Here is a 20,298-nt window from a genome sequence, read left to right as displayed (position 1 = left end):
TTGTTGATATAACTTGTTTCACATATGAAGAAAAATTATTTGAACTTTCTTTGATGAATCAATTTATATTATTGTGAAGAGTTATTTTGAATGAGTCTTGTTGTGTCATGTTGAAACCATGTTGTCTTTGTGTCTAACGTTACTAGCCCTAATTGAGTTTAGTTTGTGTCAAAGTTTTGACTGGCATGATCCTTCGAGTGGAACTTATCCATGTACTTGACATTCTGTTATCTGACAATCAGATTAATTGGCTTCAAATGAAATACGACCAGTTCTTCACCATTTTAAGTGCCTTGATTTTGTAAACTTCATCTATTACTTCCTTTTTGTTTCATGGTTGTCTTGTTTCATGGCAGAAAAAGGGCAAAAAAGATGAAGAAAGGGATACATCCTCAAATGCAGTGGATTTCATATGTGACTCAAAGTGGTAGATTGATCAATGTTATGATGACCAGAATTAACCATGTTGGTAAAGTCTACCATTTGAGAGCTAGGCGCCAGATGGCCCAAAGTCTCGGGCAGATCGCAAAGTTCAACCGCCGATACGGGAAGAAGGAAGAAAATGAGGAAAAATGAACTAATATACAACTTGTTTTGCCATCTTTTGTGTTTCTTTTGTCATAAAATTTGCATTCAGATACAAGATTGTCATGGACAACTTGATTCTGATGTTATTTTAGTTTCTTTAGAATGCAGTCTCTCCTTACTTTGATTGTTTTGTTACATACCTATTGTGTCGAAGCAATCAATTCCTCTGTGTTTTTATGCCATGCCTTTCTTTTTGTTTTTGATTTTACTATTTTTTTCCTTCAAAATGCTAATTTACTGTCATCATTTTACCTTTTATATTTGTAAATGTTATTAAAATGTCCATTATAGTTCATTATTATCATTTTATATTCCATAAAAATGAAAATGAGGAAGTTTGAAAATTGTAAAATATAGGGGGCAAAATGATATTTTCTCTACATTTACTAAAATCCGGTTCGAGTCGGTTCAAGAACATTGTGAATTCGAATGGCTTGCCGTCCGCATTCATGGTTGACTGGTGAAACGAGCCGACCGGGCTCGGTATCTCGACCGGCGGTTCGGTTGCAGATATTTGCGGAGAGGGGAAGGAAGAGAGGCGAGCAAAGCTCGAGGTGGACGCGCAGCGAGCTCATGACGCAACGCTTCTGCCTCTTCCCCACACGCAACGCCCTCGTTCCCACCTCCCGCTCTCGCCGCTATTTACTCCTCCCCCTTCCCTTCCCCTCTCCGGTTCACCTCCTCCTCCGATTCCATTAGGCCTCCCGACCGACCAGTACCACCATGGCGCTTTGCGGGGTCTCCTTCCTCACCGCGCGCGATGCGCTCCGGATCAGCTTTCCGCTCCTCACCTCTTCTCCCTTCCCTTGCTCTCGGCGTTCTTTGGGATCCAGAGTTACGCGGAGAAGGCAGGCCACGTGCTCTCTCCGGAAGATCGACTCCGCCGCTCCGTCCGGCGCGGGGAAAGCGGTGTTGGACGGCGATGAGGAGATCGGACCGGTCATGAAGTTCAGGATGTCTGATTTTGCAATTTCGGCTCAAGTTAGCGTCGGTCTTCATGGACGGGTGCGTTATGGCTTGTTCTTCAAGCAAAATGTTGACTTTTTTGTTCTTGAAATCGAAGGCGCTTATTCTCTCGGGTTGTTTCTTATTGCATAGGCTGACGAGTTGATCTTCGAGGCGATTGTTTGTGATCCCAATAGGTGAGTAGAATTCTCCCCGCTTTTGGCCTAACCTGTTCTAATGCCCACGAAGGCCAAAGTTCGGATTTTGATGGATTTGTACCATTTTAGCCCGCTTTACAAATCGAGGGTAGTGCTTCGGCAACTGACTACTGCGCAAGCGAAGCGCAGAGGTCGGCGTGCATTGGAGGTCGGCTGGACTGAGCTTCTTTTTCTAAATCAATGGAGTGATTTTGCTCCAGTATTTGATTAGAAGTGATACACATGATATAACCACTGAAAGACCCCGACATGGCATTATTTTCAGGTGCTGAAGAAACTTGCTCGGCGCAAGCTTATGTATCACTCCTATGCAATGCAAGTCTATGGCTATGTGTTCTCCTCAGATATTGGAGACAATGTCCCGTTTACATTGGTGCATGGAGTAAGTTCTAACATCTTATGCTTTACCATAGTATTATAGCATATTTAGGGACGACAAAATAAATCATGAATTTAGTTAGTTGATTATTTGAGCCCTTAGCCAGAGTATTTTAATATGCTAGGTTCTTTCTGCAGTATCATGGTAGTTATTCTCTGAGACATTGGCTTCAACTCTCAGATTGGCTTCCCACATTGGAAGTTACTTTGGCACTAGATGAAGAGTGTCTTAGGAGGGTTGGGGATGATACAACAGGTGGACCTGCTGTTAGCCGGCAACATCGCCTCACCAGAATTTTAATGAGAGATCTTCTCATTGCAGTGAGCAAACTGTATTAGTGTGTACATTTGTGTTTTTCATCATGGATTATATTTACGTTTGTGGGTTTTTGTAGGTCAACTACTTGCATAGTCATGGGCTAGCTCATACAGAACTAAGGCTAGAGAATGTACATATCAGTCCTGTTGACAAACATGTTAAAGTAAGTTAGATTTTACTATTTGCACTTTCTTTTGCTATTTGGAAAGTGTCTGCTTGATTTGACTAGAATTTGCCCATCTATTGCTTGTATTTTTGAATTTTTATATTATTTAATTCTATGTAGCTAGATTTAGTAAATTATACTAAATTTTTTGAGGTTGGCTATACCTTCCCTTTTCACAGTCTGTACATCTTGTTAAAATCTTAATTGATTTAGAAGATGAGTAAATCTCTTGATCAGTAGCTTTTTCCTGTGCAAGCTTTTAGCTCTAAAAACTTAAAGTCCTTCAGTGATTTTTTTTTGACAATTTAAATTGTTGTCCGGAACTATGACATTTCTGCCAACAGATAAATTTTAGTTTCCTTAAATAAAATTTGCCCTTCCTACTGCCACTGGATTCCTCACTTTAAGCAAAGGTAGCTGATCAAAGCCACTTACTATCTTTTCTGTACCAGCATACAGGTTGCATTGCTTTCTCTTCTCAAGGTATACTACCACATTGTTTACATTAACACATGAGAGACATGCCTTCCAAATTCACAACTCAGGTTATTGCCAAACTACACTAACATGGAATTGCAGAAAACAGATAACATAGACCTGAATGAACCTTAGTTGCTCATTGAATGTATAATGTGTGTGTTAATTTACAATTTTTCAAAATTGTAAATTAAAACCATGGTTAGTTGTTGAAGCTATCTAGGGAATTCTCAGTTGCAATAATTTTCTGCTCCAAACTAAACTAAAGTAGCTATCAAAACCATGGTTAGTGCCATCTCCCAGCTTATCCTCTGTATTCATTCTGATCATATCCACTTACTCTTCCGGTTCTTACTCAGGATTTCTTGGGCACATCTTCTTGTTAACTGATCATACTAGACTGCTGCAAACTCGAGCTGAGCTACTTATTTCATTATTCGAACATGGTGAGTCTTGGTTTGTCTCATATCGAGTCTCACCTCCTTGTCGAATGATTTTGAAGCAGCTGAGCACAAATATAATATTTTAGATGATATGATTTTCCCTTAGGTGAAGCCATTCTTTGAAGTTTATTTTGAACAGCATATAATATGGCTAGATATTCAAAGTTCACTGTCAAGGTGTTTCTTACAAAAGTTTGTATACACTTCATAAAGGGATTCTGTTTATTTAGTTTCAACATCATTTAAATTAGATGATATTTCTGTTATTAGATAGGTATCCTTGGAAATGCTGCTGATTTCAACAACAGCAATCCAAACCATAGCACCAATGAGGTGAACAATGACAGGAGGAAATTGATGATTGCCTTTGATATGAGGTATAGTGACAAATACAAGGTGAACTAATGTGAAGAATTGTTCTACCTGAAACTATGGAAGTTTCTTGCTGCAATTTTTGATGTCTTTTCTGTTTTAGATGTGTTGGTTTCATCATGGCAAGACTGATTCTTAAGGAGCTAATGGATGCATCGATCTTTCTAAAGTTTAAGTCTTTCTTGACAAAGGTTTGTGTATTTGTAAAATTCCTTTAACTCCTTGGAGAAATGAACTGCATATCGGTACAGTGGAATAGACATATTGTAATGCTTTTTTGCATGTAAATAGAGAAATCAAATGATCATCATTATAAATATCCTAAGAGTAAAATAGCCTTCCAGTGTTACTAGAGTTAATCACTCCTGTATCTTCTTTATGATAATTTATGCATTTTGTTTGCAGGGAAATGACCCGTCATGTTTGCGCGAGTTCCTTTTGCCAATTCTGTGCCGAGATTCGCCATCTGGCAATCCTGGTTTGCAGGTTAATGTACACATACTCTGTAAATTTCTTGCAAGATGTAGAGAAAGCTATTTTGCTAAAAAGAGTTCTTCTATATATTTTTATGATATAGATAATGGATAGGAACTGGGGTGCTGGTTGGAACCTTCTCTCGCAGTTGCTGGCTTTGAAACCTTCGAAGAGGATAAGGTATAAACCGAACATGATTTTACAGTGAGAATTATCATTCGCCTGTAGAGTGAAATATATAACTGAAAATAGTTGGATGCTGAACTTTACAATGTCACACATGTAACATTACTTTAGCGTAACTACACAACTTCAGTGAGTGTATTTGCAAACTTGTAACCTTATGTTCGGTTCTGCTTAGACTTCCTAGTGATGAAAATTTATTTGAATTTCCATGCAGTTGTTTGGACTCATTAAGGCATCCATTTTTATGTGGTCCTAAATGGCGCACAGGCCCTTCCATGGATTTGATCCGGTGGGGTTTAGGTTCAACTGCTGTTCGGATGTCAGAAGATTACATCTACGTCGGTCATCAGGTGATTGATCACACATTTCTTTTATATTTCATGTACAATCTCAACCACACTAGTTTCGGTTAGGACTAACAAGCTGTGTAGAATTCAATAAGATCCTAGCCAAGTCCAACTATTTACCATGTTTTTGCCATGTTTACAGCGAAGTAGGATTGCTTATTTCATAGAACTGATGGAGTTGCTGAATCCAAATCCTAGAACTAAGGTATCTATCCAGACTTACTATTGTGAGTCATCGAAAATATATAATGCGTAAATTCGGTGAGCTCAAAGGTACCTTGCAGGGTTGGCTCAACTTCTTACCTGGTAGGTGGAGGTTGTTATACTCCACGGGAAGGCATATTGGATTGACTCTTCGACAAACTACCCCGAGAGTCCTTATCGATGATGCATACCTAACTTTGCGACAAGCTTCAGTTTCAGATCATCGCAGCTTTTCACTTATATCTGATATAAGCTTCAAGATCATACCAACACCTCATTGGCCGCACGACAAGTCTGGGCCTACTGGAAGTTTGCATGTAAAGTCTCTTGTGAAGATTTACCCCGGGAGAAGGCATTACCCGAAAGAAGAGGATAGCGAAGAAAGTAGAAGGTTTGCCTTCCACAACCCCACGTCGGGCCACTTGTCTAGTAGGAAATGGAAAGGGATGGACAGCCTTAAAGAGCTTCCCTCCAGCCTTCCAGCAGTTAAACTTAGCATGGATGATATCGATGTATCGTTGAAACTTGATTCGTCCTCACTGAGTGCCGCCGTGGCCAAGAAAGTGCTTCAGGAGGTCCGCACACAGATCCCATTTGAAATGTTCGATGTGTCTAAATTCGTTTGCGGTACGTATGTAGACTCGAGGATGATGGTTCTTCGCGGAGTCAGTGGGTCGGCTTTGCTCTTCACAAGATCATGTTCTGTAAATGAGAATGTCTAAAATCCAAAAGAAAAGATTTTAGATATGTACATTCTTCCAGACTCTCTTAAGGTTGTTCCTTCCCTCTGTACAAATATTGCATCATATTCTCAATCCAGTAGCACTTCGGGTGTTTTTACAGTGAAGTAATAGGCTCAGTTTCGATACTGAAGGCTGAAGCTGACTAATTCTAAATTTACTACGACTGTTATTTTTTTAATATAATAAATAATTCTAAATTTACTTCGGCTGTTATTTTTTTAAAAAAATATAATAAATAATTAGATCCATCTGCTGTGGCCGATTTCGTTCGCCATCGCTACGGCCGAAGCCGCCTTCGCTGGCTGCAGCACGCCGTCGGAAGATTAACTCGGCGATCTCCCCAATCCTCTTCTTCTTCGTCACCCGCGACTGCGTCCGCACCTCCGTCCTCGCTTGCCGATGGCGTCGACGCGTCGTGTCGGGGTCTCCGGCCCTGCCATCCACTTCCATTCCGACTATTTCATCCGGCCGGACCTCGACTCGTTGCCACTCTTGCTTCATCGGGTGTCCTCGATTCGCCTCCGACTGCAGATTGATTCGTCCCCGATGTAGATCGCCGCTGCAACTGGATCGACTACGCTCGTGGCGGGACTTTGTCCATTTGGCCATCGCATGTGGCAGTCAGTCCCCAACCTTCCTTAGTGCGTTATCCGGAGCAATGTCAAGGCGATTTCACTCATAATTTCGAAGGAGTGCTTGGCAAGGTTGTTCTCTTGCTCTCCTGATGTGTAGAATTAACATTAAACTCTGGATTTCGGTTGATCGATATAAGAAACTTGGACGTTTAAAGCTGAAATCCGATGCTCGTCTGGAACAGATTGCATGTTGAGGCGCCCCCTCTGGCCTCTGTTCAGTTGCAGAGCCTTTTGGAACAACTATCTTCATTACTTGTCTCTTTATAGCAAGGTATATTGTTATCTTTCCTTGTTTAGCCATAATTAGATTGTCAATTACAAAATATTAGAACAAATCCAAAATGGTATAAATCATTAACTTTTCCAGGTGAGCTTAAGATTTTTGAATGCAAAATGACAATGGTTATCAATGCATAATAGATTGGAATTTGAATCCTAAAAATGTGTTAGCTCGGTATGTGTATTTGTAGGACATTAAATTAAGCACAGTGTTCATTGATGGAAGAAATTTATATCAATTATAGAGTAGTTTACTTTTTTTCTTTTTGGAAAAAGAATCTACACGACCACTATACCTAAAGGGACGATGAAAATGGTCATCAATGCATAATATGTGGAAAAAGAATTCTGGTGGACAAAGAATCCTATATGTAAATTGTGTGGGCGTGCACATGCTTATCAGCATAATGCTATAGTGAATTGGGTACTATGGGGCGATAGTAGAAAAAAAGGAGCAAAAAGATGAGTTGATAGAGAGAGAAAGGGACATGGAAGAAGGGATATAAATTTTTATTTTTGCTTGCTAGTTTTATATTACATGTCTATCTATAAAACAAAAATACATCCTAGTCATGGTGAGAATCTAATTTCCTGGTCATGCTTCTGTTGTTGGTTTCTTGGAATTGGTTCCTTGTTGGGACTATTTCATCCTTGCTTGATCGATTATGAAGCCTCCCTTGATGATAGCACATGAGCATGCAGAATAGCAAAATCATAGATAGAAAGTATGACAATAGTGTTTATGTTATTCAATGCCGAACCTTATCGGCATTTCCAGGGAACCTTACTCCATGTATCTGGTTTTTGCATGTGTTTGCAAAATAGTGTTGTTGGTAGCAGATAGATGCTATTGGTTGTTTAGATTGCAAGACTATATTGTGAATTGCTTTTCAATGCCAATCTTCTGTTCACTCTTATTGGTTTTCCCCCTAAATAGTGTTAATGTTCAATTACTGACTAATTTGGTAAGACATCTTATTAATATTCACCATAAATAACCGACATGTTAAATAGGAGCTAATATCGTATTTTGGTCAGCTTTTGTCATAGTGATTTTAGATCGTTTGTGAATCTATGATATATAAAGTTTTCAATACTACTGTTGTTTTTTTCCTAGTTAATTCAGTGATTTTTTTTGCTTTTTCAGTTATAGCTTATGTCAACTCCAGAAAGTTTACCAGTTCTTCACAAATTGTTGAAGTCAGAGATCCATCTACATCCTGGTCACAATTCCAACAGTTTGGAAGTGCTATTTTCTCTTCTTCAGTGCACACTGAATCTATATTCACTCATTTTAATTGACAATGGACAGGCGTGAGATCAGTCGTCATAAGTACATTGATTTTGAATTGATTTATCTCTTCTTATGATGTGAATTTCAGGGACCATATGGAAGAGAAATCAATTAGTTGAGGAATTCTTTCCTCATTGAATATTGCGCCCGTCAAAGGTTTAGATCATCTTAAAAAAAGTTTCTGCTAGAATCAAAACTAGAAGAATTCAATCAGCCATGTTGGAGATATTATCGGAGAGAGTTCAAGCATGGGATGAAGTAGTGGTGACTACACATAGGGATGCGTTTGTCCATATATTTGTATAACATTTGAAGCTTTGTCAGACTAGCAGATTATCTACTCTATAACAAAGCGCATGAACTGTGATCTTATCAACATTGCACATAATGTTTTATGAACTTAGCTTCTGCTCTCCATTTGGTGTCATTGTATGGCATCTAATGGTGTAAGGCCATTTGGGTTTGAGTAAAAGGTCTTCTTGATTTTTTGTGTGGGTGCCATCAAGTGTCATGGAAGACTTATCTGTTGCCGCACACTTTCAAGTCTCTTTGCCTGCTACAGCAATGCCAACAAACCTTGTCTCTTAAAACTTGTTGGTTCTAAGAGGCTCATCAAATGCACGTCATTAACTGATTGTGGTCATTTGGTGGTTGGTGATTGATTGGGCATTTGGATCAAGAGTGCTTCAATGAGATTGCCGTGCTGTGCCATGGTGAGCATCGTTGTATATATTTTTTTCTTACCTTCGTTTTGTGTTTCTGGTGGAGCTTAAGTCCATTGTAGAAAGCTTTCAAATGTTTCCCTATTTAAAGAAAATTGAAGGTTCATTTGCGTCAAGACTTACTATGAATGGGTTTTTTTTTTTAATCTTTTACAAGAGACTTAAAATAACATTAAGGATAATAGAGCAACTATCATCTAGAAGTGTCAATGGATCATGTTTGTCCGTTGAGCCCTAGTTGACTTTCCAAAACTAGTGCTCAGCCTAGCTTGGTGTCTGCCCCATCTGAAATTGATTCACTTGAGCTGATTTAACATGCATGAGTCACAATTCCAATGTTGTTCTGGCCCCTGAAAATGTGTAGTAGAGTATTCTTAAGGTGAGTATTCTTTTTATTTCAATTAGTAATGCATGGTTAAGATAAGATTTTATTGTTATGATGCTATATTAGCATTCAATTACTCTCAATTATTTTTGTGATGCAGAAAGGGATCAAAATCTCTTGGAGGAATGGGTGTGACAACTATGGCCTCCTCTGCAACATATTCAACAGGGCCACTACTACCGGGATGTTGTAGCATAGTTAAATTATAGTGCCATCTGATTCAATCAGTGTTATCTGCTGATCAAGTTTTTATCTAATTTAGTTGCCCCTTCAAGAGGACATCGTAGAGTACTCTCTATGAGCAATGTAATAGTTGATGTTCTTGTTGTACAGGATGTGCAGTAAAAGGAGACTATGGCTTCGAGCTTTCTGCTTAATTATCAGCGGACGAGTGATTCATCTGCCGAGGTAAAAAGATTACAGATGCAGCATTCCTTTTGTTGTTCTAAAAGGACACAATAGCATTCCTTTTGTTGTTCTGAACGTGTGCTGCATTTGTATGATGTTTCTATTGCGTGTGTTTGTGAGATTGTTCATTGCAGTTGGACACTGATAACTACAAGTTTATAATAGAGCAAAATGTGGAGTTGTTCATGGAATGCCCTTCGAAGGTGAACTTTCGACCTCTATGATAGTATATTTCTTGAATAAACCTCGGCTTGTAATGACAACTTGATCGGTTAAGAGAAAAATAAAAGCATGCTAGTTCTTGGAGCGTAACTCTAACTCATTCCTGCTACAGTTTGTTTTTATTCAGATGTCGCAGTTGTTCACTATTGTTGCTAAGGTTGGCTTGTGCTGGTGGAGAACCTAAACAATTTTATCACTAGTTCCTGATGAAGACATGTACATTATTCGAAAGAAGTCAAGCATCACCAAGGTACATTCTTAAATCTCAACTTAAGCACGCTACTTTCTTGCTGGAGTCGAGTGTTTTGTATGTTATATATCCGAGTGTCGTAATCATTTGCATAGTTTTTTGATGGATGTTCCGATGGGGTTTTCAAGTCGAAATTGACTGATTGTTTAATTTATATTCCATGGTCCTGCCTGCTCCAGTATTTGCTTAATTTAGTTAAGAGAATCTAATCATGGAGTGTGCATGTGTTTTAGCAAACAAGAAGAGTAGCCCAAAGCAAATGGGGGTTCATAAACTTCATTACTCTTCTTGCATATCTTCATCAGCATCACTTACTTTTTTTATATATCAAAATTACATTGTTTATATACCTCCTCTCACATGGTTAAAGTCAAAGGCATTTCAGAATTTAGAATAATTTATTAATCATCCTTGATTCATAAAAATTATAGAGAAAAAAGAACAAGCTAAGATTACTCTTAAATGGATCTCCTAATCCTATAGCTGGAGCCTTTGATCATTGAACTTGGCCTTGTCTTGTCTCTCTTACTAATCAACATAGTTCATTCATATTTAAGGTATTCTCTTTTGTGATTATCTTAAAATTTAATTGTGTCATGTCTTAATTCATGGTCATAACTCTTCTAATTGCATCCCTAACAATTAGACACTGAATTGTCACCATCTGCATTATATATATATATATATATATATAAAGTTCAGATTTTTTAAAATCATATATAAAAATTTGTTTACTGTGCAGTTTGACAACTCTTTATTACCTTGAGATATTTATTTCTTTAATAAAAAACTTGTCGTATTTTCTGAGACCCCTCCAGTAGTTATTGGATGATGAAGCCAAGACGTAGACGCAGCTGCATGCCTTTGTCTTCATATAATTGCATTACGTTGACTGCTAAAATATGAAAACTCGTATAAATTTCTAAACTAAAACAAACGTTTCTTTTTTTCTTCTTCTACTCAACAAGGTAGAATCACAGTGAAAAATAAATAAATAAATAAAACAAAGTAACAAAAGAGCCTCATCATGCACGTTCTCTTCCAAATTATTCATCAACAGCTCTAGTATATATGACTGTACACAAACTCATAGGCCCTAAAAATTACCAATCTTTCTTCTTCTTCCTTTTTTTCCCCCTTCTCTCTTAATCCTTCAATTATTGTTATTATTATTATTATTATTCATTTTTGATGCCAAGAATTCAAGCATCTAATGGTGCCATTTAGGTACTCTGACCACTTGAGGTCCTCTGGCTCACCTTCAATGTGGATTTCAGCTCCTTTGTTTGGAAGCAGCAACTGATCTGACCATGGAAACGTACTGCCGCTGATCTCCATTAGAGGACTGTTGTAGCTCTGCATCTCCATTCCACTGCCCACGCTATTCACGCTGCTCCCACTGCTGCTGCTCGGGTTCATGATTCCGATTCCGATTCCGATTCCGATTCCCCCTCCAAGTACTGCAATGGCTGAAAGCAACCTTCATCTCGAGGCAGAATATTCACCACCGAAGCAATCAGTGCGTCGCTGCCGTAGCTCGTCGGTTCGAACCAGCAGAGCGGCGTCGGGTTCTGCTCCCTCGCTAGGGAGTTCGAATTCTCAACTGGGGTGGTCGAGGGAACTACGGCTGCTGCTGCTGCTGCTGCGGCGGCGGCGGCGGCTACTGGCTTGTCTCCGGTTTCGGCGGCGGCGACGGCGGCGGGTTTGTGGTCTTCTTTCAGCGACTTGTGGGTGTCCGGGTCGATCCCATTTTGCTTCAGCCTCTTCTTGATGCAGGAGTTCCAGTAGTTCTTGATCTCGTTGTCCGTCCTCCCGGGCAATCGCGACGCGATCTGCGACCACCTGAAGAAGCAAATCGTTGAGGAAAAATTTGAAACACCGCGAATTGCCGACGAACAGAATTGTCAAGAACCTGTTGCCCAACACGGCGTGGAGTTCGACGATGAGCCTCTCCTCCTCCTCGGAGAACATGCCCCGCTTGAGGTCAGGCCTCAGGTAGTTTATCCACCTCAACCTGCAGCTCTTCCCGCACCTCTGCAAGCCTGAAAAATTCCCCTCGGCAGCTTTCACCGCGAATTCTTCTCGGACGACGGAAAGAAGCGAGCAGCGAGGAAAATAACTACGCACCTGCCAGCTTGGGGACGGAGCTCCAGCAGCCATGGCCGAACTTGGTGATGTGGTCGAGGAGCTTCTCGTCCTCCTCAGGAGACCACAGACCCTTCCTCAGCTTTTGCTTGTAGCAGCAAGAGTGCCTCCCCATGAAGACAGCAATGTGCCCAACAATTTAGATCAGAGAAAATGGGAAAAAATGGAAAAGAAAAGAAAAGAAATTCAACGAGAGAAGGAACAAGCTCTGAACTCGACTCAAGGGAGAGAAGGGAGAGAGAAAGGAAGGAGATAAGTGTGCCCAATTCAACTGGGGGGCCTTTTTAACTTGGTGTTGAGTGCCACATCAAGGTGATAGAATTAATGTATGGCTGGCCCGATGGTGGGGCAAATGTCTGCCATTGGAGAAGAGAAGAAAATAGAAGAGAAGAGAAGACTCCATGGCTTCCAAACTAAGTCAGTAAAAAGATGGGATTTATAAAGGGAAGGGAAGGGACATGTGAGGAAATGAGGCATTGGCTCTTTGGACCATGAAGAAAAGGAGAGGCAGCAATGGACTTGGCCACCTCAGCCTATTGTGTCTCATTTTTATTTCCCTCTCTAAATCCATGGAGTTTATCTATCTTCTAAATCTTCACCTTCCATTGCCTTTTAACATGCATGCTTCTTCTTCTCCTCTAGGGAAGTCAGTACGACAGATTATATATCTCATACATGGAGATTTGGAAGATTTGATACTCAAAGTTCCAAGGACATGCACTTTAATGGAGTGCACCAAAATGATGATTAAGGGTAGGCCTCTTCCTTTTTTGCTTTTGTGGTATGGTATAGTATATCTCCTAATTAATGTATCGCATTCATCCACTAATCATTTATATATTTATCGCTTTATATCTAAAGGTAAATCAAACCTTTTGTAAAAGAGGAAAGTAAGATTCTTCCACACCTCCTCCCATTTTATCGAAATTAAATGAGAACTCCTTAGGGCAGGGGAAATTTCTCATAATAAGGATCATGAATCTAAATGAGCTTGTTAATTATCTATCTATCATGTATAATTTGAAATGACGTGAGCTAGTTGCTATACCATCAAGTAAAGTAATTAATTTGCCATTTGTCATCAATGATTGATTGTGGTTTCGGTGGCATAATTATACTCATGTGATCCAAATTATAAAATTCAAATTAAACAAATGAAGCTTGTCTAGAAGGATTATGGATTCTCATTTTATAATTTTCTTTAATTTTTTTCTTCTTTTTAGCCAATTGTATCAAATTGGGACCCTCCATTAGAGAAACAAACACCTTCTTCATCTCATCATCTCGAAGCCCTCTTCCCCTTCTCAAAGTCTATCGAACCATCATGATCGATCGATCGATGATAATATATATATAGTCAAATTAATGGACCTAGCTATTTTCAAACATTACACATGAGATTTTATAAGAAGAGTCAAATTGAGTATGACTAGTCTAGAGAATTATTGTCAAAGTGTCTCTAGTTGCAATCAACTAACTACTACACAGCAAAAACATTAATGAATCATGAGACTCCACACAAGCACAACATCTCTTTTCACCCCCGCATTATTAGCTCATTATGCATCTCTTTTTCGCGCCTTATTCTTTGATTCGTCAAAGGATTTACTATCGACTCTCATCCCGCGCATCGTGAAACCAGTTCTCTCTTCGAGTGACATCGAATTTACTCTCGAATATCGGCGGGATAACTTAACCAGAAGAATCTAAAAGTGAGGGGGCACAGCTTGTCCATGACGATGAACAAGACATGGCCACTAAATGTTGTTTATGGTTTGGAGTGAGGAAGAAGTTAATTAATATTTAAAGCTCGTTTATATTATTAAGCTTTAAATTAGCTGTCACGAGATTTAATTTGTCGCAATCTTGACTTCCTAAAACAAAATTTTCCATTTTTTTTATTTTTTATTTTTATTTTTGAAAAGGACGTGAGAGAAAAAGTTGATTTTTTGGCACTAAAGGCATTTTTTTTATCATGGTAATTGGTTGGATGTAACAAACAAATACTTTAAAATGGTATTCTTATCATTTTAAGTTTTAATTTAATAATTTTAATTAATCTTTATGATAGAAAACAATGGCCTCTAATTATGATTTTTTTTTAAAAAAAAACAAACAAACAAATAAATGGGCCCCCATAAATTAAATTTACATATGTTTTTCAAGGAAAACAACAAGAACAGCAACAAAAATTAAATTAAAATTAAAGGTGATGGTCCTCACAGATGATTGTACAAGAGCAACTCCAACTGTTTGATGCCGACGATTAATTTCCCCCATCGAAAATAAGGTCAAGAGGATTGAATTCATTTGAACTACTTCGAGATTGATTCTTGATTTTTCTCTGTATATCTATCGACACATATCGAATATAAGATAATTAACGTTAGTACAAGAATGCAACAACATCCACTCTCCGAATATGATGTAGTAGTAAGAGACATGATATTTTTAACTGAAACAATCAGGGAGCTAGGGGTCAAAACCCATGGAGTCATGCATGCGGCGTTCGAACAACTGATGATATTGAAACGCCACATTAAGAACCATCTCATAAAAAATTACATCATTATCATCTATCATCGTTCCACAAAAATGAAAAAAAAAGTGTCGGTTTGTAATCTCTTTGAGAGCTAGCAAATATTCTATGCACAGACTGTGCATGGGATGTGGACAACCAAAATTTAAATGGCATCTCGTTTTATACTTCTACCTCTCTTAAATCATCGATCTTCATGTCTGCCAAGAAAAATAAAAATTAAAAAGAAAACAGATATTAGGAGATGAATCTGCATGCAACCATCAATTATTGGGAGAAGACAAGGATTAAACTATATATGAATGTATGGAGTAGAAACAAAGATTAAAACGAGAATGTCGTCTGAATCAAATTGCTAGAATTTCAGTTATAGTCGAAAGATATACAGTTTGATGATGACGACGAAAAACTGCAGTCGAACTTTCTTCTGTGCCTGAAAGATCAGTAACTGGACAGGAATCTGCATATATACATCCATCAATTATTAAGAGAAGACAATTAAGGATATGACTAAGTTAAGTAGACTGTAAAAAAACAAGGTTAGCAAGAGAAGTCCTGTCAAGATGAAAAAGATTGACAGTCATAGAGAGGATCAAACATGGTCTGATGACAATGATGATGATGATGTGGAAAATTAAACCAGCCTTGAATTTTCTTGTGTGCTTGAAAGATCAGATCAGATCAGATCAGCAATTATTAGTAGAAAAAAGAGAGGCCAGAAATAGGTGTCGGCCTGGAATTCAAATAGAAATAAAGATTGAGAGTTGTGTTAGGTACCTAATCTAAATCTATGAGATCTTAATAATATTTGCTTTGCTATAAAGTTATCGATGACTCTGGGGACAAATACAATTATAGAAAATGATGATGAGGTACAAAAACCACCCCTGAAGGGCCGGGTGAAGAATATAATCCACACGCAACTAGCTGTCAATTACAAGGAGAAGGCAAGAAATGGAGATGAGCCTCAAATTTAGATGAAAAAGATTGAGAATTACGTACATTAGAAAAGTATATATATACCTTAAATCTATGAGAATTTTAATCATGCATGCATATTTGTCATAAAGTTATAGCTGACTCTGGGAACTTGACGACGATGATGATGATGCATAAAAGAAGAAAGAAAGAAAGAAAGAAAGACAGTAGAGAGAGGTGGATGGATGGGATGGTGTTGCTTGGGTACAGCTGGAAGATAGCGAGGTTGCAGCAATGCGGCAAGCCTCATCTGGTCCTCTTTGTGAGCATTAGAGAATGCCGTGAGGGCCAGGCCTTATCCCTTCTTGTCCTCGAGGGAGGAAATTAAAGGCAATCCACAAGGACAAAGAACCAGGTCAAGAGCTAGGTGGTCCACATTCCGCACTAGAAGACTATTGAGGGGGTACTCCTCGCTGAGGGGGGATGGTGACAAAAGGGGAGTTCCATTCATTCCCAATGGACGTTTCCTAGCTAGCTAGAGATTGAGAGATTGAGAAATTATATGTAACAGTCGGGCCCTAAAGTTTAGGGGATCCAGCTCTGCTCATCTGTCGGGATTCTTAACTTAATTAAATGCCAATGCCAATGCCAATGCCTTTTTGAGACTGCTCGATCGAGCACCACCGCAAACGTCGTACCAATACGATGATGTGGTCCTACTGCAGTCCTCAAGCTAAGGCCCTTGCTAATTAATCAACACTTGTGGACTTTGCTACTGTCCCACAACCACAAGTATGTATGTATGTGTGCTAGCTAGCTAGCTGCACTAGTAATTAAAACTATACAATAAATAAGAGTTTAGAGGATAACTAACCTCTTCTCTCCTCTAAGAGCTTCATTATTGTGACTGGTTTGGAGCATTAAATTGGAAGGGCTCCACTGGTCCAAGATTGTGTCTTCTACTGTTGTCTCAAGGCTGAAGCAAACTTGACCAAATGATTGAGTCTACTACTGTAACAATTAAAATATTGTACTCCACTTTCTGTAGAGCAGCAGCAGCAGCAGCAGCAGCAGGAGGATGATGATCCTACACAAATTAAACCATGCATAGGCATTTATTTAGCAGCTAGCTTTACTTCATGAAAAATTCAAAGTGTCACAAGTTTTTCGTTGTGGCCTGGCCAAGAAATGATGGCAATTGACCTTAGTAAGCAAAAGGCAACAACAGAGTCATAAGAAATGACACATCCACTAATTGCATGCAATGATCCTTTCCTAGTAGGATTGACAAGGCCACTACCCCCACAGCACCACCTCCTAAGTAATCACGTATCCTCTTTAGTTTAAATGAAAGTAGCACTGGTAGCTACCTCTCATCAAACCAACCATCACTTAAAAAGTGTTTCGATTTGAAGGAATAAGATTAGCTTTTCGTATATATATTAATTGTTTGATGCATGTGTGCGTCACTTCTCCACTGAGAAAATATCTAATGGAATCATAGAGATTAACAACGGTAATAGAAAGGAAGGAAGCCAGCAGTTAAAATTGGAAACAAATATTTTAATTTGATTGACTCATTGCATTCATAAAGAATGATTTGTCGGCAAGATTAGTAGTAGTATTCTATTCTCTGCTTCATGACAATAGTGAAAGATAAACACATTCGACTTAATGTAAGTCGAGAATTAGGTAGGTGTTTGATATTATTGTCATGAAACAAGGTACTAGGGATTGAATTCCTTTATTTATCTAACAGTGTACATCCTCTGGCTCTATGAGCAAGGCAAGCAGTTGTACAAGAATACGAAATCTCTAGGTCACTGTTTGCATGTTGTAATTACACAGAAGGAATTGATCCAATCAAGGGACCAACTAGCAAACAGTCACAAATTAAGATAGATAATTAATGATCACTGCTTAGTGCTGAATCTTCCAGCATCATGGTGGTGCTTGTAGGCCCTTAAAATGCCAGCATAACCACTCGTCACTACCAAAAGTTTTTTCCTTTAGGAAAGAAGGCAATCGAAAAGTTTTCTGACAAATAAAGAAGACAATCTAAAAGTTTTTTTTCAAGCCAAAAGTAAGTATAAATGACATGAATGAACAACACTCGACTCAGAGGCAGAAGTCCAAGCAGTAATTTGAAATCTTGCAAAACAAAGATGAACTAGTTGAAGTAGGAAAGAGTCACAAGTCCACGCATGAACTAGATCATACAAAATTGTCCCCACTGCCTTAACTAGAAAGTGAACTTTCAGAAGATGAAACTTCATGAATAGGACCGAGCAACTATAAACAACAGCTGAAGGAAATAATGAAAGGAAGCGCAGGCAATAAAGAGTACCTTTCACCACATATTTTGGACAGTGTTATTCAGAAATTAGGACATGAATTGTTCATATAATTCAATAGTAGTGCTCGCCGGTGGCAAATAGAAATTTAGGACCACCGAAGAGTATGCCATCGTTGCAGTAGTACTGAAATATTTACTTAGATATCTATCTCGAAGGTGAAGTGTCAGCATATTTTGTTGGGATTGCATGAACAAGATAGAGGAGGTTGATTGACAGAGATGGAAATATTTGGCAATTCAGTAAACCTGGATTCTTATTGTGCCATGTAAGTTCTTTACTATCTATCCAATTCAAAGAAATAGTACAAAAATAATTTTTAAAAAAAACATCACGTTTCAGTTATATCTGTACATTCATGTACCTAAAAGATGGAAGCTTGCCTTAATAAGCTCTCAATCGACTTTTCAATGTTAGCTTTAAGTAGACGTAAATGCATAAGGAAATGCTTTGGTCCACCAGTGAAAACAAAGTTTGGTATCATGAATATCGACTGGGCAAATTCATTGTTTCCTGAGACAAATTTTAAAACGGCTTTTCAATAAGCAATGTAGCATCAGCAAGTATGCATAGAAAAGAAAGATAGTTTATATGGGACTGAGAAAAACTCTGATACGTTCGGCATCAATGCTATTATCCAGAAAACTCCAGTTGCCAGTACTATTGTTATGAAAGAAAACAAAGGAGAGGTCAATCATGTGGTTACACAGCACTATATGATACAAAGTGATAACATCATCGAAGCATTCTTTTCATATCTGTAAGAAACTTAGCGAGTGAGACACATCAACAGATAATTAGCTAGTTTGCCAATGGATTATCTACAAGAAAGTATTTTAACAAAATCAAAGGCTTTTTTTTAATGCTGCATACAAATTGTACATAAAGAACTTTAAAATCAATAAATCCAGAATGCTTGTGATAAGTAACTCGATGAGAATAAAAAAATTTATGAAATTTCACTTGAGAAAATAACCATATTTATGAACTACAAAAGTATCAGGCATTCAGACAAGGTCTAGCCGTAGGCACATATGACTTGCTTGTTCTGATATTTTAGCAAAAATCTATTAGGTCATTCAATAAATTTCCATAACAAAGCGATAAACCATGGAGGATGAGGTATTGATAGTTTGTTTACTTTTGCAAAAATATTCAAATTTGCAATCAGATAATCTTATTTACCCTTGAAACTCAATGTAACCAGTAATGAATACATAGGAGGAAATATAGGACAGAACAGAAGATTAATACAAGATATCAGGCAATAAATGTTATACAAGAAATATTTAAGTCATAATCTAAAAACATTTAAGATGTTAATATGGCTAAAAGTGCTAAAGTGGCATCTAATATTGGCAAGAGAAAATGGAAAAGTTGCAACGTGAGAATATTTAAGTATCTAAGTAAGAAGTTAAATGGAATCAAATAGGTCAATTACCTGATTTCTGAAAAATGAACATCTGGCCACTACACAAGGACATAATAAGTGCCACAGTGTCGTTAAGTGAATAAGCTTAAACATGGTAGAAAAGGCAAGAACATTAATAAATGCTACAGGAAGAATAATTTGGTGTGGGAAGGTCAGCTGAGAAAGGAAAAGAAACTGAATGTGCCATGATAATAGATTAGGATGTTTCAGCACCCTAATTCCTATTGCCTAGACACTCACATTGTGAATATATATGATGACAACACCTAAAATGGGATGAGAAGAACTATTTGACCGTAACCTCCCAATTTAGCTTCTTGACACCATCATAGCTGATATCAGTTCGATATAGGGACAATTAACAGCTTAGAAAAAAGGTGAGAGCTAGAGATCTTTTGTTAGAATAAACATCAACAGCTGGAAGTTACTATTCACCTCGAATTGGTCGATTAAATCGTGCTTTGATCCCTGCCCATGTGAGGCAGACAAGGTTACCAAGGGCCCAACATCACCATGAAAGATTAACCCTCCTTAGGGATTCTTTGGCAATTGCTAAAACCTTAATAAACCTCTAAGAATTGTGATGAAAAACCTGAAATGTCAATATGAAGAGGAACTTCACACAGTTAAAAACACTTCTTATACCAGTCTAAGTACTAATAACATAATCCAGAAACCAAGTTTCAATAAAGTTTCAGCTACCAAATTCACCAATATTGCAATGACACTGGTTCTTGCATCACCGACCTTGGAAAAACTCAAAAATAAGGGTCATTCTATACCCTATCTGTTCGATTGTGATCAAACACCCGTGCATCATCATAATTCACAACATTTAGAACACTAAATCTAACT

At 38.2% G+C, this 20,298-nt stretch overlaps 1 protein-coding gene and 2 pseudogenes across 1 annotated transcript; 2 read left to right on the top strand and 1 right to left on the bottom strand.

Moving 5' to 3' along the window:
• Positions 1-1,146: 1,146 nt before the first annotated feature.
• Positions 1,147-5,964, top strand: LOC141838119 (putative plastid-lipid-associated protein 14, chloroplastic). Its single transcript, XM_074725518.1, has 13 exons — positions 1,147-1,593; positions 1,687-1,730; positions 1,821-1,899; positions 2,017-2,133; positions 2,268-2,450; positions 2,525-2,611; positions 3,805-3,911; positions 4,010-4,097; positions 4,312-4,392; positions 4,484-4,560; positions 4,781-4,916; positions 5,056-5,118; positions 5,198-5,964. The coding sequence occupies exons 1-13, from the start codon at positions 1,312-1,314 to the stop codon at positions 5,837-5,839; spliced, it is 1,986 nt and encodes a 661-aa protein (XP_074581619.1). The 5' UTR covers positions 1,147-1,311; the 3' UTR covers positions 5,840-5,964.
• Positions 5,965-6,684: 720 nt separating this feature from the next.
• LOC141838121 (uncharacterized) lies at positions 6,685-8,374 on the top strand (annotated as a pseudogene).
• A 2,676-nt stretch (positions 8,375-11,050) lies between these two features.
• LOC141838120 (transcription factor MYB61-like) lies at positions 11,051-12,553 on the bottom strand (annotated as a pseudogene).
• Between the last annotated feature and the right edge of the window lie 7,745 nt (positions 12,554-20,298).

This window comes from Curcuma longa, chromosome 11 (genome assembly GCF_044706935.1).
Source record: "Curcuma longa cultivar G26 ecotype Majalengka, Jawa Barat chromosome 11, ITB_CL_G26_1.1, whole genome shotgun sequence".
NCBI lineage: Eukaryota > Viridiplantae > Streptophyta > Magnoliopsida > Zingiberales > Zingiberaceae > Curcuma > Curcuma longa.
This window is presented reverse-complemented; position numbering and strand designations above follow the sequence as displayed.